The sequence below is a fragment of the Oncorhynchus gorbuscha genome, linkage group LG11 (genome assembly GCF_021184085.1).
Source record: "Oncorhynchus gorbuscha isolate QuinsamMale2020 ecotype Even-year linkage group LG11, OgorEven_v1.0, whole genome shotgun sequence".
NCBI classification, from domain to species: Eukaryota; Metazoa; Chordata; class Actinopteri; order Salmoniformes; family Salmonidae; genus Oncorhynchus; species Oncorhynchus gorbuscha.
Window position 1 is genome coordinate 84645101 of NC_060183.1, and position 23466 is coordinate 84668566.

A 23466-nucleotide genomic window follows, 5' to 3' on the forward strand; every position below is an offset into this window, starting at 1 on the left:
ATAGGTAACACTAGAATAGCATTAGCCTACCATCTGTGGAGAATAGATGATAGGTAACACTAGAATAGCATTAGTCTACCATCTGTGGAGAATAGATAACACTAGAATAGCATTAGTCTACCATCTGTGGAGAATAGATAACACTAGAATAGCATTAGTCTACCATCTGTGGAGAATATTATTTATTATTATTATTGGGCGGCAGGGTAGCCTAGTGGTTAGAGCGTTGGACTAGTAACCGGAAGGTTGTGAGTTCAAACCCCCGAGCTGACAAGGTACAAATCTGTCATTCTGCCCCTGAACAGGCAGTTAACCCACTGTTCCCAGGCCGTCATTGAAAATAAGAATGTGTTCTTAACTGACTTGCCTGGTTAAATAAAGATAAAAATAAAATAAAAAATTTTAACCAGGCAAGTCAGTTAAGAACAAATTCTTACTTACAATGACGGCCTACCTAGGAACAGTGGGTTAACTGCCTTGTTCAGGGGCAGGACAACAGATTTTTACCTTGTCAGCTTGGGGATTCAATCTAGCAACCTTTCAGTTACGGGCCCAATGCTCTAGGCGGGAAGTGGCCAGACGAAAGCCACATGACAGCTGCTTGGAGTTGGCCAAAAGACACCTAAAGGACTCTGACCATGACAAACAAGATTCTCTGGTCTGATGAAACCAAGATGTAACTCTTTGGCCTGAATGCCAAGTGTCACGTCTGGAGGAAACCTGGGACCATCCCTACGGTGAAGCATGGTGGTGGCAGCATCATGCTGTGGGGATGTTTTTCAGCGGCAGTGACTGGGAGATTAGTCACGATTGAGGGAAAGATGAACGGAGCAAAGTACAGAGATCCTTGATGAAAATCTGCTCCAGAGCGCTCAGGACCTCAGACTGGGGGCGAAGGTTCACTTTCCAACAGGACAACGACCCTAAGCACACAGCCAAGACAAGTCTCTGAATGTCCTTGAGTGGCCCAGCCAGAGCCCGGACTTGAACCCGATCGAACATCTCTGGAGAGACCTGAAGATAGCTGTGCAGCGACGCTCCCCATCCATCACGTAATAACCCAGCACCAACAACCAAACCTCGCTATATTTACAGAAAACAACACAACTATTGACCCCAGTGCCTGCAACCCAGCAATTAGGTCATCCAAACAACCCAACATTTTGTTGAGTGTAACTTGCAAGAAGCCTTGACCTGTTTGGTGCACATTATTGCTGTACTTAAATTATCAAGATAAGCTAGCTACTTGTTTTAAAGCAATGAAAGATCTAATTGTTAGAAAAATGAATGTATATGCTACATTTATGAGAATAATACATACATTTACCTACCTTATCAATCTCGAAGACGATATACTAATTTATCACTCAAAAAAAGCGTTACGAGGGAGCGCATCACAAACATCTTTCTAGGGTGTCAAGTGTGGACACTTGAAACTCTCGACCCGCTCCACTGCAGCCCCGTCTATGTTATTGGGGGCCTCTTCGGCCCTCCTTTTCCTGTAGGCCACGATCATCTCTTTTGTCTTGCTCACATTGAGGGAGAGTTCACCGGTTTTCCAAAAATTCTGTTTGAAGGATGCCGGATTTCCTGATTATTCTATCTTAATTCCGGGACCGTCACATCCTCAACTGGGATTTTGGGAAAACCAGGGAATTTAATTCATAAGTTCCAGTAATTTTGCAACCCTAGTTGCGCCATTGTTCTGACACAATTTAACCATATGAATCAGTCCGAGACGGGCGCGAATATGATTGGTGTCTTATACACCATGAAAACCTTTTTATTTTATTGTTTTACTTGTTGCCAATTGTGCAACTCTTGTTCCTGAATGTATTTAGTTACTTAGTTGTTCCTCAAACTTGAACTCAATATATGCAATTTCCTGCGAAATGCCTCGTTTCTCACTCCGTCATCTGATTGGCCGAGTTGGCGGCTTCTGACTTTGTGGCTGTGATAACTAGTGACGACCAGAAGACGGTCATGACTGGAAGGAAACCAGCGTTTATCTAATTAACATCAAACGCTAACCTTTACCTAAAATATCCTAACCTGCTACTCGAGTTATCCTAACCTGCTGGGTAAATTCTCCAAATTTGCTACGAAAAATCTGATTCTGAAGTTAATTAGACAAAAGCTGTTTCCTTCGAGGCAAGACCCCACCAGACAGCTCAGCGCAGACGGCCTGCCGAGAGCTTCAAAGCAACTGCCTGACTGATTGACAAATAACACTGCATCATAAATACCTACTCAACATTATTTGTAGATCAGTCAGGGACAATTGACCCATGATACATTGCGGTTTTAACGCTCTGGCCAATAAAATGCTTGCACCAGCTGACATGGATTTCAGAGTTTAGCTCAATTATTGTGTGGCTGTTTATTGTAATGTGGGACATATGAGTCAGTCACCTTGCTGTTTTCCTTCACACTGTCATAGAATTTCATAAAACAGACATAAGAGGTTAGTAATAAATATATCTGGTCATACTCTCTCAGAATACAGCGTGTACTCCAGCCCAGCAGGAGGCGATGTGACTAGATGTTTCCTGATGCTGAACAACATCACTTTCTCGGAAGAAGTCAGTAGTTTGTTTTAGGTTTTATTTTTTTTCGGACGTTTGAAGCCACACAGAGACTAAACTGGTTTTGGTAAGTTAACATGTAATTCAGTAATGTTACATCTTGGACCATCATTAATCGAGTTAGCTGGCTTTTTCAACCTCGGTTTATCAGGATATAACCTTGTTTGCTGGGCCCACCGCACCGGTAACATCGTACCGTTATTGATGTCCGACTCCTGTAATATCTTCTCTCGGTTACACTAAATGTAGCTACTTCAAGGTAACATGTGTGTCAACATGAAAAGCAGTGCTATATATTTTTTTCACCTTTATTTATCCAGGTAAGCTAGTTGAGAACAAGTTCTCATTTGCAACTGATAAAGCATAGCAGTTCGACACGAACAACACAGAGTTACACATGGAATAAACAAACATACAGTCAATAATACAGTAGGAAAAAAGTCTATATACAGTGAGTGCAAATAAGGGAGGTATAAGGCAATAAATAGGCCATAGTGGCGAAGTAATTACAATATGGCAATTAAACACTGGAATGGTAGATGTGCAAGTAGAGATACTGTGGTGCAAAAGGAGCAAAATAAATAAATACAGTATGGGAATGAGGTAGATAGATGGGCTGTATATGTAACAATCTATGTATAGACTTTACGTCGGTCCCCTCGCCCCGACCTGGGCGCGAACCAGGGACGCTCTGCACACGTCAACAGTCACCCTCGAAGCATCGTTGCCCATCGCTCCACAAAACCCGCGGACCTTGCAGAGCAAAGGGGAACAACTACTTCAAGGTCTCGGAGCGAGTGACGTCACCGACTGAAACGCCACTAGCGCGCACCACCGCCAAATACCTAGCCATTTCACATCGGCTACATATACAGATGGGCTATGAACAGGTGCAGTGAGCTGCTGCTTTGACAGCTTGTTTTTAAAGCTAGTGAGGGAGATGGAAATCTCGAGCTTCAGTGATTTTTGCAGTTCGTTCCAGTCAGTGGCAGCAGAGAACTGGAAGGAAAGGCGACCAGAAGAGGAATTGGCTTTGGGGGTGACCAGTGAGATATACCTGCTGGAGCGTGTGCTATGAGTGGATGCTGCTATGGTGACCAGCGAGCTGAGATAGGGCGGGGCTTTACCTTGCAGAGTCTTGTAGATAACCTGTCGCCAGTGGGTTTGTCGACGAGTATGAAGCGAGGGCCAGCCAACGAGAGCATGCAGGTCGCAGTGGTGGGTAGTATTTGGGGCTTTGGTGACAAAACGGATTGCACTGTGATAGACTGCATCCAATTTGCTGAGTAGAGTGTTGGAAGCCATTTTCTAGATGACATCGCCGATGCCAAGGATCGGTAGGATGGTCAGTTTTACGAGGGTATATTTGGCAGCATGAGTGAAGGAAGCTTTGTTGCAAGTGTTAGTTTTATTTGCGTTTAAGAGCAGTTAGAGGCCACGGAAGGAGAGTTGTATTTCATTGAAGCTCGTCTGGAGGTTAGTTAACACAGTGTTTAAAGAGGGGCCAGAAGTATACAGAAAGGTGTCGTCTGCGTAGAGGTGGATCAGAGAATCACCAGCAGCAAGAGCAACATCATTGATGTATACAGAGAAGAGAGTTGGCCAAAGAATGTAACCCTGTGGCTCCCCCATAAAGACTGCCAGAGGTCCGGACAACAGGCCCTCCGATTTGACACACTGAACTCTATCTGAGAAGTAGTTGGTGAACCAGGCGAGGCAATCATTTGAGAAACCAAGGCTGTTGAGTCTACCAATAAGAATGCGGTGATTGACAGAGTCGAAAGCCTTGGCCAGGTCGATGAAGACGGCTGCACAGTATTGTCTCTTATCGATGGCGGTTAAGATATCGTTAAGGACCTTGAGCGAGGCTGAGGTGCACCCGTGACCGGCTCGGAAGCCAGATTGTACAGCGGAGAAGGTACGGTGGGATTCGAGATGGTCAGTGACCTGTTTGTTGACTTGGCTTTCGAAGACCTTAGATAGGCAGGGCAAAATGGATATAGGTCTGTAACAGTTTGGGTCTAGAGTGTCATCCCCTTTGAAGAGGGGGATGACCGCGGCAGCTTTCCAATCTTTGTGAATCTCGAAAGAGAGGTTGCTACTAATAGGGGTTGCAACAATTTCGGCAGATAATTTTAGAAAGCGAGGGTCCAGGTTGTCTAGCCCGGCTGATTTGTATCGATCCAGATTATGCAGCTCTTTCAGAACATCAGCTATCTGGATTTGGGTGAGGGAGAAATGGTGGGGGCTTTGGCGGGTTGCTGTGGGGGGTGCAAGGCTGTTGACCAGGGTAGGGTTGGCCAGGTGGAAAGCATGGCCAGCCGTAGAGAAATGCTTATTGAAATTCTCAATTATCATGGATTTATCGGTGGTGACAGTGTTTTCTAGCCTCGGTGCAGTGGGTAGCTGGGAGGAGGTGCTCTTGTTCTCCATGGACTTTAGTGTCCCAGAACTTTTTGAGTTTGTGCTGCAGGATGCAAATTTCTGTTTTAAAAAGCTAGCCTTTGCTTTCCTAACTGCCTGTGTATATTGGTTCCCAACTTCTCTCTCAGTATCCCTGCCATCTGAGGAACATGGTTAGAGGTCCACCTCAACACTACTACCGTTCTACCACAGTAGAGGGCCACCTCAACACTACTACCATTCTACCACAGTAGAGGGCCACCTCAACACTACTACCATTCTACCACAGTAGAGGGCCACCTCAACACTACTACCATTCTACCACAGTAGAGGGCCACCTCAACACTACTACCACCACCTCAACACTACTACCACCACCTCAACACTACTACCACCACCTCAACACTACTACCACCACCTCAACACTACTACCGTTCTACCACAGTAGAGGGCCACCTCAACACTACTACCACCACCTCAACACTACTACCGTTCTACCACAGTAGAGGGCCACCTCAACACTACTACCGTTCTACCACAGTAGAGGGCCACCTCAACACTACTACCATTCTACCACAGTAGAGGGCCACCTCAACACTACTACCATTCTACCACAGTAGAGGGCCACCTCAACACTACTACCACCACCTCAACACTACTACCGTTCTACCACAGTAGAGGGCCACCTCAACACTACTACCACCACCTCAACACTACTACCGTTCTACCACAGTAGAGGGCCACCTCAACACTACTACCACCACCTCAACACTACTACCGTTCTACCACAGTAGAGGGCCACCTCAACACTACTACCTCCACCTCAACACTACTACCGTTCTACCACAGTAGAGGGCCTCTGCTGTGCCAGAGCAACTAAGGAGGACTGATGCTTCGCTTTAACAAAACAGCGGTTCTGGCCCTCCTCATCGCTACCAGCTCTGTTTTCCTCCTCTTCCAGCTCTATCACTACAGACAGCATGTCTCTCAGGTGAGTTGAACTTGACAACCATTTAATTTGCTGTAAAATCTATGCATGGATATCGACCCACATGGCTGGCCTATTTTGTTTTCCATACATACTGGAAGGTAGGTAGGTGTGTGTGTGTGTGTGTGTGTGTGTGTGTGTGTGTGTGTGTGTGTGTGTGTGTGTGTGTGTGTGTGTGTGTGTGTGTGTGTGTGTGTGTGTGTGTGTGTGTGTGTGTGTGTGTGTGTGTGTGTGTGTGTGTGTCACAATGTTTTAACTTTTGATTTCGTTCTAGAATGGACCACATATGTTTGGAAGGACAGTTCACCTGTCAGGAAAGGACACTCAGTGGGTAAGCTCTTTCTAGTCTAGACCTTCTAGTCCATGACCGTTTTCCCCACAGATAAGCAACACAGTTGAAGTCGGAAGTTTACATACACCTTAGCCAAATACATTTAAACCCAGTTTTTCCACAATTCCTGACATTTAATCCTAGTAAAAAAATCCCTGTTTTAGGTCAGATAGGATCACCACTTTGTTTTAAGAATGTGAAATGTCTGAATAATAGTTTATATCAGCTTTTATTTCTTTCATCACATTCCCAGTGGGTCAGAAGTTTACATACACTCAAGGGTCAAACGTTTCGGGTAGCCTTCCACAAGCTTCCCACAATAAGTTGGGTGAATTTTGGCCCATTCCTCCTGACAGAGCTGGTGTAACTGAGTCAGGTTTGTAGGCCTCTTTGCTCACACACGCTTTTTCAGTTTGTCCCACATATTTTCTATGGGATTGAGGTCAGGGCTTTGTGATGGCCACTCCAATACCTTGACTTTGTTGTCCTTAAGCCATTTTGCCACAACTTTGGTAGTATGCTTGGGGTCATTGTCCATTTGGAAGACCCATTTGCGACCTAGCTTTAACTTCCTGACTGATGTCTTGAGATGTTGCTTCAATATATCCAGATAATTTTACTACCTCACGATGCCATCTATTTTGGGAAGTGCACAAGTTCCTCCTGCAGCAAAGCACCCCCACAACATGATGCTGCCACCCCCGTGCTTCACGGTTGGGATGGTGTTCTTCGGCTTGCAAGCCTCCCCCTTTTTCCTCCAAACATAACAACGGTCATTATGGCCAAACAGTTCTATTTTTGTTTCATCAGACCAGAGGACATTTCTCCAAAAAGTACTATATTTGTCCCCATGTGCAGTTGCAAACCGTAGTCTGGCTTTTTTATGGCGGTTTTGGAGCAGTGGCTTCTTCCTTGCTGAGTGGCCTTTCAGGTTATGTCGATATAGGACGCGTTTACTGTGGATATAGATACTTTTGTACCTGTTTCCTCCAGCATCTTCACAAGGTCCTTTGCTGTTGTTCTGGGATTGATTTACACTTTTCGCACCAAAGTACGTTCATCTCTAGGAGAATGAATGCATCTCCTTCCTGAGCGGTATGATGGCTGCGTGGACCCATGGTGTTTATACTTGCGTACTATTGTACAGATGAACGTAGTACCTTCAGGCATTTGGAAATTGCTCCCAAGGATGAACCAAACTTGTGGAAGTCTAAAATTTTTATCCGAGGTCTTGGCTGATTTCTTTTGATTTTCCCATGTTGTCAAGCAAAGAGGCACTGAGTTTGAAGGTAGACCTTGAAATACATCCACAGGTACACCTCCAATTGACTCACATGATGTCAATTAGCCTATCAGAAGCTTCTAAAACCATGACATCATTTTCTGGAATTTTCCAAGCTGTTAAAAGGCGCAGTCAACTTAGTGTATGTAAATTAAATTATAAGTGAAATAATCTGTCTGAAAACAATTGTTGGAAAAATGACTTGTGTCACAAAGTAGATGTCCTAACTGACTTGCCAAATCTATAGTTTGTTAACAAGGAATTTGTGGAGTGGTTGAAAAACGAGTTTTAATGACTCCAACCTAAGTGTATGTAAACTAGTTTTAATGACTCCAACCTAAGTGTATGTAAACTAGTTTTAATGACTCCAACCTAAGTGTATGTAAACTAGTTTTAATGACTCCAACCTAAGTGTGTTTAAACTTCCCACTTCAACTGTATTATCAAATCAAATTGTATTGGTCACGTACAAAGGGTTAGCAGATGTTATTGTGAGTGTAGCATGTAGCGAAATGCTTCTATACAGACTTTCCGCTAATCTTTGAATATAATTTATGTTGGGTTAAAATGATGAATAGTCTACTTGAGTAAGCTGTTAATTTCCGGTCCTCTGAGACATAGGTTCAAATGGGTGTGTTGCTGTTGTTGTTGCTGTTGCTGTTGCTGTTGCTGCTGTTGTTTCTGTTGCTGTTGTTGTTGCTGTTGTTGTTGCTGTTGTTGCTGTTGCTGTTGTTGCTGTTGCTGTTGTTGAATCGGAGCCCTGTCGACTAATACAGCAGGTGTTGAAGAAGTTCATGGGTCTGGTCCATAAGTACAACATGCCAGTGTTCCTGGTGGACACAGCCTCCCTCGGCCTCCTGTCTCAGGACTCTATGCTGCTGAGAGACAGCCTGGTTAAAGAACCACACTGTGCTTTCCTCTGCACTAACAGAGACGTCCTCACCTTCGCTCTGCTCAACAACCTTTGGAAATACGACGTAAGGAATTAAGTGACACTCGGCTATAGATAACAAGAGCTAGATGTAGAGCTAGATGTAGAGCTAAATATAGAGAGCTAAATATAGAGAGCTAAATATAGAGATGTAGAGCTAGATATAGAGCGAGATGTAGAGCTAGATGTTGAGCTAAATATAGAGAGCTAAATATAGAGATGTAGAGCTAGATATAGAGTGAGATGTAGAGCTAGATCTAGATATATAGATTCGTAGAGCTAGAATAAGAGCCGTAGAGCTAGATGTAGAGATATAGACCTAGATGTAGAGATATAGAGCTAGATGTAGAACTGTTTGTCTAATAACGTGCTCATTTGATTCTAAGCAGAGCTATGTTTTCATTATAGTTGATAACGTCATTGTAGTGATGTGTTTGACTTCTCTGACTTGTCCACTGGTTATTTGAGCAGACGCCTGGGTTGTATTCATTAGTACACACCGTAGCTAGATGTTTTTCAACGGAAAATGAACTATTGGACAAGTTTCTGTCCTTTTTCTTCCATTTGGTGCCTAATGAACACGACCCTGGTATCTGTCTGTTGCGATCAGGCTGGTTTGGTGGCAGCGGCTGAAGAGAAGGGCTTTGAACTGTTGGAGGTGCGAGGGAAAGACCCTCGATTGGTCAGCATGGACGACCTATCAGGAAACGACATACCCCTCCACTTCCTGTTCCGTCTCCAAGGTTACGTGGTCCATGTGGTGGTCCTGTACGAGCGCAGCGGGAACTACCTGTGGCATGGCGTCCTGCGACTCAAACCAAACATGGACAGAAAGTTCGCCCCCTTCAGAAGGCTGGACTATGGCCGTAACGCCGGAGCCTATGACAGGTAGGTAGACACCAGGAGTGTTCACTTAGTGCACACCGTAGTAAAACCTTTTGAAACAGTACTTTTTACAACGGAAACAATAGTATCTTATTGGATAAGTAAAAGTCCCGTCCCGTTTTGTCTCGTTTGGTTTCTAGTGAATACATCCCTTCTTTCCTCTGTACCTGCTTCTTATGTAAAACCTCCCATTCCGTAGAATAGTCTAGAAACCACATCGGAAACCGTCAAACCTGCTCATGACAAGTCGTACAATACGTTATAACTGCATCAGACTGCGTTCTACCTGCAGACGCTGAGTATTTGTCAGTAACCACAGGAGGCTGTAGATTGCAAGAAAACCAAGCTTGGTTGTCTCTCTCCCGTCAGGCCAGAGCTGGTACTGACCACGGTGGACGGGCTGGATGTCCGGATCCCCAGGAACATCTCTGGATTCCTGACTGAATATTCCCAGGCTCGTTTTCTGGAGTGTAGATACAGGGATGCACGCTCCTTCTTCCAGGTCTGTGGTTTCATGTCTCACTATTTTGTAGCGTGCCTCACTGTTTTACAACATTTTGTCACGTTACAGCCTTATTATAAAATTGATTAAATTGCCCCCCCCCCCCCCCCTCATCAATCTATGCACAATACCCCATAATGACGTCACGATACCCCATAATGACGTCACGATACCCCATAATGACGTCACGATACCCCATAATGACGTCACGATACCCCATAATGACGTCACGATACCCCATCATGACGTCACGATACCCCATCATGACATCACAATACCCCATCATGACATCACCATACCCCATAATGACATCACCATACCCCATAATGACATCACCATACCCCATAATGACATCACAATACCCCATCATGACATCACGATACCCCATCATAACATCACGATCATGACAAAGCAAAAACTTTAAAAAAAAAATTTTTTTTATGTGTGCTCATTTCTATCACATTTACATAACTATTCAGACTCTTTACTCAGTACTTTGTTGAAGCACCTTTGGCAGTGATTACAGCCTTGCGTCTTCTTGGGTATGACGCTACAAGCTTGGCACACCTATATTTGGGTAGTTTCTCCCATTCTTCTCTGAAGATCCTCTCAAGCTCTGTCAGGTTGGATGGGGAGCACTTTGCTGCACAGCTATTTTAAGGTCTCTCCAGAGATGTTAGATCAGGTTCAAGTCCAGGCTCTGGCTGGGCCACTCTAGGACATTCAGAGACTTGTCCCAAAGCCACTCCAGCATTGTCTTGGCTGTGTGCTTAGGGTCGTTGTCCTTTTGGAAAGTGAACCTTCGCCCCTATCTGAGGTCTTGAGCGTTCTGGAGCAGGTTTTCCTCAAGGATCTCTCTGTACTTTGCTCCGTACATCTTTCCCTTGATCCTGACTAGTCTCCCAGTCCCTGCTACTGAAAAACATCCCCACAGCATGATGCTGCCACCACCATGCTTCACCGTAGGGATGGTGCCAGGTTTCCTCCAGACGTGACACTTGGCATTCAGGCCAAAGACTTCAATCTTGGTTTCATCAGACCAGAGAATCTTGTTTCTCATGGTATGAGAGTCTTTAGGTGCCTTTTGGCAAACTCCAAGCGGGCTGTCATGTGCCTTTTACTGAGGAGTGGCTTCCGTCTGGCCACTCTACCATAAAGGCCTGATTAGTGGGGTGCTGCAGAGATGGTTGTCCTTCTGGAAGGTTCTCCCATCTCCACAGAGGAACTCTGGAGCTCTGTCAGAGTGACCATTGGGTTCCTGGTCACCTCCCTGACCAAGGCCCTTCTCCCCCGATGGCTCAGTTTGGCCGGGCAGCCAGCTCTAGGAAGAGTTTTGGTGGTTACCAACTTCAGTTCTTGGAGACCCTCAATGCTGCAGATATTTTTTTGGTACCCTTCCCCAGATCTGTGCCTTGACTCAATCCTGTCTCTTGAGCTCTACGGACATTTCCTTCGACCTCATCACTTGGTTTTTGCTCTGACATGCACTGTCAACTGTGGGACCTTTATATAGACAGGTGTGTGCCTTTCCAAATCATGTCCAATCAATTGAATTTACCACAGGTGGTCTCCAATCAAGTTGTAGAAACTTCTCAAGGATGATCAATGGAAACAGGAAGCACCTGAGCTCAATTTTGAGTCTCATAGTAAAGGGTAGTTATGTAAATAAGGTACTTCTGGTTTTGTATTTTTACTACATTTGCAAAGGGTAAAGCGTAGTTATGTAAATAAGGTACTTCTGGTTTTGTATTTTTACTACATTTGCAAAGGGTAAAGGGTAGTTATGTAAATAAGGTACTTCTGGTTTTGTATTTTTACTACATTTGCAAAGGGTAAAGGGTAGTTATGTAAATAAGGTACAAAGGGTAAAGGGTAGTTATGTAAATAAGGTACTTCTGGGTAGTTATGTAAATAAGGTACTTCTGGTTTTGTATTTTTACTACATTTGCAAAGGGTAAAGGGTAGTTATGTAAATAAGGTACTTCTGGTTTTGTATTTTTACTACATTTGCAAAGGGTAAAGGGTAGTTATGTAAATAAGGTACTTCTGGTTTTGCATTTTTACTACATTTGCAAAGGGTAAAGGGTAGTTATGTAAATAAGGTACTTCTGGTTTTGTATTTTTACTACATTTGCAAAGGGTAAAGGGTAGTTATGTAAATAAGGGATTTCTGTTTTTTTTACTTTTAATACATTAGCAAACATTTCTAAAAGCCTGTTTTTGTTTTGTCATTATGGGGGGGGGGGGGGGTGTGGTGTGTGTGTGTAATAATATTGATTCCATTTTAGAATAAGGCTGTAACGTAATAAAATGTGGAGAAAGTCAAGGGGTCTGAATACTTTCTGAAAGCAGGACCCATAGGACCTTTGGACTTTGGTTTAGTCCACTAGCTGAGTGTTGTTCCCTGCTGTTGAATCAGCTGTATCTCAAGTTTGACATTAAGATTCCAGCCTTTGGTTTAGTCCACGACATCTAACCAGTGTTGTTCCCTGTTGGATCAGCTGTACCCTGATGACACGTCTCCTGAGGCAATGAACTTCAGGATGAAGGCTAAGGCTCTGCTCCACCTAGCTGCCAGGATCCTCACTGAGCTCCGAGTCCCCTTCTGGCTAAGTAGTGGTACCTGCCTGGGTAAGACTCTACATAACAACAACCCTACATAACAACAACCCTACATAACAACAACCCCACATAACCCTAACTCTACATAACAACAACCCTACATAACAACAACCCTACATAACAACAACCCCACATAACCCTAACTCTACATAACAACAACCCTACATAACAACAACCCTACATAACCCTAACTCTACATAACAACAACCCTACATAACCCTAACTCTACATAACAACAACCCTACATAACAACAACCCCACATAACCCTAACTCTACATAACAACAACCCTACATAACAACAACTCTACATAACCTAACTCTACATAACCCTAACTCTACATAACCCTAACTCTACATAACCCTAACTCTACATAACCCTAACTCTACATAACCCTAACTCTACATAACCCTAACCCTACATAACCCTAACCCTACATAACCCTAACCCTACATAACAACAACCTTACATAACCCTAACTTTACATAACAACAACCCTACATAACCCTAACTCTACATAACAACAACCCTACATAACCCTAACTCTACATAACAACAACCCTACATGACAACAACTCTACATAACCCTAACTCTACATAACCCTAACCCTACATAACCCTAACTCTACATAACCCTAACCCTACATAACAACAACCTTACATAACCCTAACTTTACATAACAACAACCCTACATAACCCTAACCCTACATAACCCTAACCCTACATAACCCTAACCCTACATAACAACAACCTTACATAACCCTAACTTTACATAACAACAACCCTACATAACCCTAACCCTACATAACCCTAACTCTACATAACAACAACCCTACATAACCCTAACTCTACATAACCCTAACTCTACATAACCCTAACTCTACATAACCCTAACCCTACATAACCCTAACTCTACATAACACTAACCCTAACTCTACATAACCCTAACTCTACATAACAACAACCCTACATAACCCTAACTCTATAGTATCACTCCCTACAGGTTAACATGGCCTTCGTCTCTACTCCCTATAGTATCACTCCCTGTAGTATCACTCCCTGTAGTATCACTCCCTATAGTATCACTCCCTACAGGTTAACATGGCCTTAGTCTCTACTCCCTATAGTATCACTCCCTGTAGTATCACTCCCTGTAGTATCACTCCCTGTAGTATCACTCCCTATAGTATCACTCCCTATAGTATCACTCCCTATAGTATCACTCCCTGTAGTATCACTCCCTGTAGTATCACTCCCTGTAGTATCACTCCCTATAGTATCACTCCCTATAGTATCACTCCCTATAGTATCACTCCCTATAGTATCACTCCCTGTAGTATCACTCCCTGTAGTATCACTCCCTACAGTATCACTCCCTATAGTATCACTCCCTATAGTATCACTCCCTATAGTATCACTCCCTACAGGTTAACATGGCCTTCGTCTCTACTCCCTGTAGTATCACTCCCTCTAGTATCACTCCCTATAGTATCACTCCCTCTAGTATCACTCCCTACAAGTTAACATGGCCTTTGTCTCCTCTCCCTATAGTATCACTCCCTGTAGTATCACTCCCTATAGTATCACTCCCTACAGGTTAACATGGCCTTCGTCTCTACTCCCTATAGTATCACTCCCTGTAGTATCACCCCCTGTAGTATCACCCCCTGTAGTATCACCCCCTGTAGTATCACTCCCTGTAGTATCACTCCCTCTAGTATCACTCCCTCTAGTATCACTCCCTGTAGTATCACTCCCTCTAGTATCACTCCCTCTAGTATCACTCCCTATAGTATCACTCCCTCTAGTATCACTCCCTATAGTATCTCTCCCTATAGTATCACTCCCTCTAGTATCACTCCCTATAGTATCACTCCCTATAGTATCACTCCCTACAGGTTAACATGGCCTTCGTCTCTACTCCCTGTAGTATCACTCCCTGTAGTATCACTCCCTATAGTATCACTCCCTATAGTATCACTCCCTACAGGTTAACATGGCCTTCGTCTCTACTCCCTATAGTATCACTCCCTCTAGTATCACTCCCTGTAGTATCACTCCCTCTAGTATCACTCCCTGTAGTATCACTCCCTGTAGTATCACTCCCTGTAGTATCACTCCCTGTAGTATCACTCCCTGTAGTATCACTCCCTACAGGTTAACATGGCCTTCGTCTCTACTCCCTGTAGTATCACCCCCTGTAGTATCACCCCCTGTAGTATCACCCCCTGTAGTATCACCCCCTGTAGTATCACTCCCTCTAGTATCACTCCCTCTAGTATCACTCCCTCTAGTATCACTCCCTCTAGTATCACTCCCTCTAGTATCACTCCCTCTAGTATCACTCCCTACAGGTTAACATGGCCTTCGTCTCTACTCCCTATAGTATCACTCCCTGTAGTATCACTCCCTGTAGTATCACTCCCTGTAGTATCACTCCCTGTAGTATCACTCCCTGTAGTATCACTCCCTATAGTATCACTCCCTATAGTATCACTCCCTGTAGTATCACTCCCTGTAGTATCACTCCCTACAGTATCACTCCCTATAGTATCACTCCCTATAGTATCACTCCCTATAGTATCACTCCCTACAGGTTAACATGGCCTTCGTCTCTACTCCCTGTAGTATCACTCCCTCTAGTATCACTCCCTATAGTATCACTCCCTCTAGTATCACTCCCTACAAGTTAACATGGCCTTTGTCTCCTCTCCCTATAGTATCACTCCCTGTAGTATCACTCCCTATAGTATCACTCCCTACAGGTTAACATGGCCTTCGTCTCTACTCCCTATAGTATCACTCCCTGTAGTATCACCCCCTGTAGTATCACCCCCTGTAGTATCACTCCCTGTAGTATCACTCCCTCTAGTATCACTCCCTGTAGTATCACTCCCTCTAGTATCACTCCCTGTAGTATCACTCCCTCTAGTATCACTCCCTCTAGTATCACTCCCTATAGTATCACTCCCTCTAGTATCACTCCCTATAGTATCTCTCCCTATAGTATCTCTCCCTATAGTATCACTCCCTCTAGTATCACTCCCTATAGTATCACTCCCTATAGTATCACTCCCTACAGGTTAACATGGCCTTCGTCTCTACTCCCTGTAGTATCACTCCCTGTAGTATCACTCCCTATAGTATCACTCCCTATAGTATCACTCCCTACAGGTTAACATGGCCTTCGTCTCTACTCCCTATAGTATCACTCCCTCTAGTATCACTCCCTGTAGTATCACTCCCTCTAGTATCACTCCCTCTAGTATCACTCCCTCTAGTATCACTCCCTCTAGTATCACTCCCTATAGTATCACTCCCTATAGTATCACTCCCTGTAGTATCACTCCCTGTAGTATCACTCCCTGTAGTATCACTCCCTACAGGTTAACATGGCCTTCGTCTCTACTCCCTATAGTATCACTCCCTGTAGTATCACCCCCTGTAGTATCACCCCCTGTAGTATCACTCCCTGTAGTATCACTCCCTCTAGTATCACTCCCTCTAGTATCACTCCCTCTAGTATCACTCCCTCTAGTATCACTCCCTACAGGTTAACATGGCCTTCGTCTCTACTCCCTATAGTATCACTCCCTGTAGTATCACTCCCTGTAGTATCACTCCCTGTAGTATCACTCCCTGTAGTATCACTCCCTATAGTATCACTCCCTACAGGTTAACATGGCCTTCGTCTCTACTCCCTATAGTATCACTCCCTGTAGTATCACTCCCTATAGTATCACTCCCTGTAGTATCACTCCCTATAGTATCACTCCCTATAGTATCACTCCCTACAGGTTAACATGGCCTTCGTCTCTACTCCCTGTAGTATCACCCACTGTAGTATCACCCCCTGTAGTATCACCCCCTGTAGTATCACTCCCTGTAGTATCACTCCCTGTAGTGTCACTCCCTCTAGTATCACTCCCTCTAGTATCACTCCCTCTAGTATCACTCCCTCTAGTATCACTCCCTGTAGTATCACTCCCTCTAGTATCACTCCCTCTAGTATCACTCCCTCTAGTATCACTCCCTCTAGTATCACTCCCTATAGTATCACTCCCTATAGTATCACTCCCTGTAGTATCACTCCCTACAGGTTAACATGGCCTTAGTCTCTACTCCCTACAGTATCACTCCCTACAGTATCACTCCCTACAGTATCACTCCCTACAGTATCACTCCCTATAGTATCACTCCCTACAGGTTAACATTGCCTTCGTCTCTACTCCCTATAGTATCACTCCCTGTAGTATCACTTCCTATAGTATCACTCCCTACAGGTTAACATTGCCTTCGTCTCTACTCCCTATAGTATCACTCCCTGTAGTATCACTCCCTATAGTATCACTCCCTATAGTATCACTCCCTACAGGTTAACATGGCCTTCGTCTCTACTCCCTATAGTATCACTCCCTATAGTATCACTCCCTATAGTATCACTCCCTATAGTATCACTCCCTACAGTATCACTCCCTACAGGTTAACATTGCCTTCGTCTCTACTCCCTATAGTATCACTCCCTGTAGTATCACTCCCTGTAGTATCACTCCCTATAGTATCACTCCCTACAGTATCACTCCCTGTAGTATCACTCCCTGTAGTATCACTCCCTACAGGTTAACATGGCCTTCGTCTCTACTCCCTATAGTATCACTCCCTACAGTATCACTCCCTATAGTATCACTCCCTATAGGTTAACATGGCCTTCGTCTCTACTCCCTATAGTATCACTCCCTACAGTATCACTCCCTATAGTATCACTCCCTATAGGTTAACATGGCCTTCGTCTCTACTCCCTATAGTATCACTCCCTACAGTATCACTCCCTATAGTATCACTCCCTACAGGTTAACATTGCCTTCGTCTCTACTCCCTGTAGTATCACTCCCTGTAGTATCACTCCCTATAGTATCACTCCCTATAGTATCACTCCCTACAGGTTAACATGGCCTTCGTCTCTACTCCCTATAGTATCACTCCCTATAGTATCACTCCCTACAGTATCACTCCCTATAGTATCACTCCCTACAGGTTAACATTGCCTTCGTCTCTACTCCCTATAGTATCACTCCCTGTAGTATCACTCCCTGTAGTATCACTCCCTATAGTATCACTCCCTACAGTATCACTCCCTGTAGTATCACTCCCTGTAGTATCACTCCCTACAGGTTAACATGGCCTTCGTCTCTACTCCCTATATTATCACTCCCTACAGTATCACTCCCTATAGTATCACTCCCTATAGGTTAACATGGCCTTCGTCTCTACTCCCTATAGTATCACTCCCTACAGTATCACTCCCTATAGTATCACTCCCTACAGGTTAACATTGCCTTCGTCTCTACTCATCTCTCCACAGGTTGGTTTCGGCAGTGTGGCATCATTCCCTACAGTAAAGATGTGGACCTGGGCATCTGGATTAAAGACTACAGACATGATATCTCTCAAGCTTTTCAAAAGGCTGGCCTTCCGTTGAAGCACAAGTTCGGAAAGGTACAGTATCAGATCATAAAGTGTACTATCGGAAACATCATGTTGATTCATTAAGTGTGGTTCAAATGGCACCCTATTCTATAGTGCACTACTTTTGACCTGAGTCCTGGTCACAAGTAGTGAACTAAATAGTGAATAGGGTGCCATTTCAGACGTATTCCCAGTCAACGTGTTGTTATGTGTCTCTGTGGAGGATAGCCTGGTACCAGGGTTAATGTTATGTGTCTCTGTGGAGGATAGCCTGGTACCAGGGTTAATGTTGTTATGTGTCTCTGTGGAGGATAGCCTGGTACCGTCCTTCCAGGGTTAATGTTGTTATGTGTCTCTGTGGAGGATAGCCTGGTACCGTCCTTCCAGGGTTAATGTTGTTATGTGTCTCTGTGGAGGATAGCCTGGTACCATCCTTCCAGGGTTAATGTTGTGTGTCTCTGTGGAGGATAGCCTGGTACCATCCTTCCAGGGTTAATGTTGTTATGTGTCTCTGTGTAGGTGGAGGATAGCCTGGAACTGTCCTTCCAAGGCCTGGATGTTAAACTGGACATTTTCTTCTTCTATGAGGAAACTGACATTGTGTGGAACGGAGGAACCCAAGCTAAGAGTGGGAAGAAATTCAAGTAAGTGTCTGTTTCACTCTGCTGTATGTTATAGAGCTGAGTCACTGTTGCTTAGTGACTATAAAAAACGCCTGATAAGAAGTCTTGAGTTTATTGAACGTCGGGCTTTAAAAAATAATATAGAGATACGGTGGGGCAAACAAGTATTTAGTCAGCCACCAATTGTGCAAGTTCTCCCACTTAAAAAGATGAGAGAGGCCTGTAATTTTCATCATAGGTACACTCCAACTATGACAGACAAAATGAGAAACTATGACAGACAAAATGAGAAACTATGACAGACAACATGAGAAACTATGACAGACAAAATGGGAAAAATCCAGAAAATCACATTGTAGTATTTTTAATACATTTATTTGCAAATTATGGTGGAAAATAAGTATTTGGTCAATAACAAAAGTTTATCTCAATACTTTGTTATATACCCTTTGTTGGCAATGACAGAGGTCAAACGTAGTCAAGGTTTTCACACACTGTTGCTGGTATTTTGGCCCATTCATCCATGCAGATCTCCTCTAGAGCAGTGATGTTTTGGAGCTGTTGCTGGGCAACACGGTCTTTCAACTCCCTCCAAAGATGTTCTATGGGGTTGAGATCTGGAGACTGGCTAGGCCACTCCAGGACCTCCAGAACTCCTTCATTGCCTGGGCGGTGTGTTTGGGATCATTGTCATGCTGAAAGACCTATATATATTATATATAATATTATATATAATTTATATTTTATATATATATATATATATATGTGTATATTTTAAAGATGTTTTTGATACCATTCCAGACTTACTAACCAGAGACTCCTACCCATTCTGTTAGGTATGTGTTCCCCAAGTTTACTCTCTGCTGGACTGAGCTGATGGACCTGAAGGTGCGTGTCCCCTGCGAGACTGTAGACTATGTATCAGCTAACTATGGGCCTACCTGGAACACACCTGTAAAGACCTGGGACTGGAAGAGCTCTCCGCCCAACGTGCAGGACAACGGGGTGTGGCCTGTCAGGGAGTGGGTTGAGGTCATCCAGGTCTATTGACATGCTGCTACACTACATATGAGTAGACTACATTGGACTTAAACCACACGGAAGAAAATGGACTGAAACAGGGAGGGACCGTCGATCTGGACCTGTCGATCTGGACCTGTCGATCTGGACCTGTCGATCTGGACCTGTCGATCTGGACCGGTCGATCTGGACCGGTCGATCTGGACCGGTCGATCTGGACCGGTCGATCTGGACCGGTCGATCCTGTTTTTGTTCATTTTTCTACGATGTGCACTATGCGACCCTGAGTACACTCTTCCGAAGTACACTACACCTGAAAACCCCACACCAAAGTAGCAACTCTAAAGACTACTACTAAGGGTGTGAGTCTGAGTTGCTGGCTTACCATTGGCTGCTGGCTTACCATTGGCTGGTGGCTTACCATTGGCTGGTGGCTTACCATTGGCTGGTGGCTTACCATTGGCTGGTGGCTTACCATTGGCTGCTGGCTTACCATTGGCTGGTGGCTTACCATTGGCTGGTTGGTTGTGAACTGCAGACCACCAATACTGGCCTCTCTTCCTCCTTTGGACTGAAGCAACTGTCTATTGATCTGTAATGTGTGTTCCTTGTTTGAAATACTGCATTACGTTGACAAAAAGATGTCATAGACATTTTAATAGCTACTGACATTACTTACTACTGACATGTTGGGTAGGCCCAGGGTAAGGCCATATTACGGCCATGCTTACTTGATATCGGGTTATTACGGCCTTGGCTACTTGATATCGTGTTATTACGGCCTTGGTTACTTGATATCGGGTTATTACGGCCTTGGTTACTTGATATGGGGTTATTAAGGCCTTGGTTACTTGATATCGGGTTATTATGGCCTTGGTTACTTGATATCGGGTTATTACGGCCTTGGTTACTTGATATGGGGTTATTACGGCCTTGGTTACTTGATATGGGGTTATTACGGCCTTGGTTACTTGATATCTGGTTATTACGGCCTTGGTTACTTGATATGGGGTTATTACGGCCTTGGTTACTTGATATGGGGTTATTACGGCCTTGGTTACTTGATATCTGGTTATTACGGCCTTGGTTACTTGATATGGGGTTATTACGGCCTTGGTTACTTGATATGGGGTTATTACGGCCTTGGTTACTTGATATGGGGTTATTAAGGCCTTGGTTACTTGATATGGGGTTATTACGGCCTTGGTTACTTGATATGGGGTTATTACGGCCTTGGTTACTTGATATGGGGTTATTACGGCCTTGGTTACTTGATATGGGGTTATTACGGCCTTGGTTACTTGATATGGGGTTATTACGGCCTTGGTTACTTGATATGGGGTTATTAAGGCCTTGGTTACTTGATATCGGGTTATTACGGCCTTGGTTACTTGACGTGCTAGGTGGTGGTGATGACCACGGACTGAACTTGATTATTGTGTGTGTCCCAAATTGTACCATATTTCCTACGTAGTGCACTATATTGGGAGTGGACATTATGTTCATATTTTATATATTTTATGCCTCTTGTGTTTCAGGAATCATTGATTTGCCGACAAATCGTATCTTACTTTCCTTTGTATTGAGTTTTGTCATCGTTGTTGAAGGGAACTATGATCACGCTAGCCTGAGTTCTAGCCTGAGTTCTAGCCTGAGTTCTAGCCTGAGTTCTAGCCTGAGTTCTAGCCTGAGTTCTAGCCTGAGTTCTAGCCTGAGTGCCAGTCTGTCTGTGCTGTCATGCCAACTCCTTGTCACTCATTTAACTTGACAATGACAGCATTGGAGTTATCAAGAGAACAAACTGATCTGGGACCAGGCTATGCTCACCAGCTGACAACTCCATTTTTTTTTTTTAAATGATTAAAAGCTTTGACATGATGAGACCGGTCAGAAAACAACCCAGACCAGAACTGTAGGCCTGATCACCGACAACGACGAGACAGCCTATAGGGAGGAGGTCAGAGACCTGGCAGTGTGGTGCCAGGACAACAACCTCTCCCTCAACGATGAGACAGCCTATAGGGGGGAGGTCAAATACCTGGCCGTGTGGTGCCAGGACAACAACCTCTCCCTCAACGATGAGACAGCCTATAGGGAGGAGGTCAGAGACCTGGCCATGTGGTGCCAGGACAACAACCTCTCCCTCAACGTGATCAAGACAAAGGAGATGATTGTGGACTACAGGAAAAAAAAGGACCAAGCACGCCCCCATTCTCATCGCCGGGGCTGCAGTGGAGCAGGTTGAGAGCTTCAAGTTCCTTGGTGTCCACATCACCAACAAACTAACATGGTCCAAGCAGGCACAACAAAACCTATTCCCCCTCAGGAGACTGAAAAGATTTGGCATTGGTCCTCAGATCCTCAAAAGGTTTTACAGCTGCACCATCGAGAGCATCCTGACTAGTTGCATCACTTCCTGGTATGGCAACTGCTCGGCCTCCGACCGTAAGCCACTACAGAGGGTAGTGTGTATGGCCCGGTACATCACTGGGGACAAGCTTCCTGCCATCCAGGACCTCTATATCAGGCTGCGTCAGAGGAAGGCCCTAAAAATTGTCAGAATCCAGCCACCCTAGTCATGGACTGTTCTCTCTACTACTGCACAGCAAGCGGTACCGGAGTGCCAAGTCTAGGTCCAAGAGGCTCCTAAACAGCTTCTACCCCAAAGCCATAAGTCTCCTGAACAGCGAATCAGATGGCTCCCCAGACTATTTGCATTGCCCCCGCCCCCTCTCTTTTACACCACTGCTACTCTCTGTTGTTATTATCTATGCATTGTCACTTTAATAACTCTATGTACATATTACCTCAACTAACCGGTGCCCCGGCACATTGACTCTGTACCCCCCTGTATATAGCTCCCACATTGACTCTGTACTGGTACCCCCTGTATATAGCCTCCACACTGACTCTGTACTGGTACCCCCTGTATATAGCCTCCACATTGACTCTGTACCGTAACACCCTGTATATAGCCTCCACATTGACTCTGTACCGGTACCCCCTGTATATAGCCTCCACATTGACTCTGTATCGGTACCCCCTGTATATAGCCTCCACATTGACTCTGTATCGGTACCCCCTGTATATAGCCTCCACATTGACTCTGTACCGGTACCCCCCCTGTATAGAGTCTCACTATTGTTAGTTTACTGCTGCTCTTTAATTAGGTTACTTGAATATGGCGTTACTTGTATTGCTTATTCTTATCCATATACAACTACGTTGTTGGTTAGTGGCTCATAAGTCAGCATTTCACTGTAAGGTCTACACTTTTTTTTTGTATTCGGGCGCATGTGACTAATAAAGTTTGATTTGATTAGAATCCAACTGCTGTGCATGACCCTGCTCTGTATAGTTGGTGCGTGGAACTGTTTTCTGTACTACACCAGCGCCTGATCTATATGTTGCTGTATTTCATGGTTGTCGCAACTTCATTAAATTAAAAAAACACCTTAAAGAAGTCATTTTTTACTTTACGTGGTAAGCTGGTGTTGCCTTCAAAACGTTCCTGAACGGGAGAGATGATGTCGTCCTGATATTGCTATCGGTCTGCCAGTAGTGTTGTCTCAGACCATCCATGTGACCAAGTCTTTACTACAACATGGCTCGCATCCCAAATGGAGCACTATTCACTAAGTAGTGCACTACTTTTTAATGGGCTCTGGGCAAAAGTAGTGCACTATATTGGGAGTGGACATTATGTTCAGGGAATAGGGGCTCTGTTTGGGACGCTGTCTATTAGTCATGAAGGTCCCAGGTGTTCTCAGTGTTTTCTTGTTGTCTCATCATGCCTGCTGTGTTGGTGCTGCTGGATCTGCTACCGTC

At 44.5% G+C, this 23466-nt stretch overlaps 1 protein-coding gene across 1 annotated transcript; it reads left to right on the forward strand.

The window, feature by feature from the left end:
* Positions 1-947: 947 nt before the first annotated feature.
* On the forward strand, positions 948-21675 carry fktn (fukutin). The gene is made up of 10 exons (XM_046290685.1): positions 948-2652; positions 5138-5979; positions 6251-6307; positions 8366-8566; positions 9131-9408; positions 9775-9907; positions 12409-12538; positions 17892-18025; positions 18515-18639; positions 19455-21675. Exons 2-10 carry the CDS (start codon positions 5878-5880, stop codon positions 19666-19668), a joined length of 1374 nt encoding a protein of 457 aa, XP_046146641.1. The 5' UTR covers positions 948-2652; positions 5138-5877; the 3' UTR covers positions 19669-21675.
* Positions 21676-23466: the final 1791 nt, after the last annotated feature.

Excerpts from the sequence above, each read along its gene's own strand:
- fktn (XM_046290685.1), top strand. The coding sequence starts at position 5,878 with ATGCTTCGCTTTAACAAAACAGCGGTTCTGGCCCTCCTCATCGCTACC. Across the intron at positions 5,980-6,250 it reads ACAGACAGCATGTCTCTCAG|AATGGACCACATATGTTTGG; the intron begins GTGAGTTGAACT and ends ATTTCGTTCTAG. Across the intron at positions 8,567-9,130 it reads ACAACCTTTGGAAATACGAC|GCTGGTTTGGTGGCAGCGGC; the intron begins GTAAGGAATTAA and ends TGTTGCGATCAG.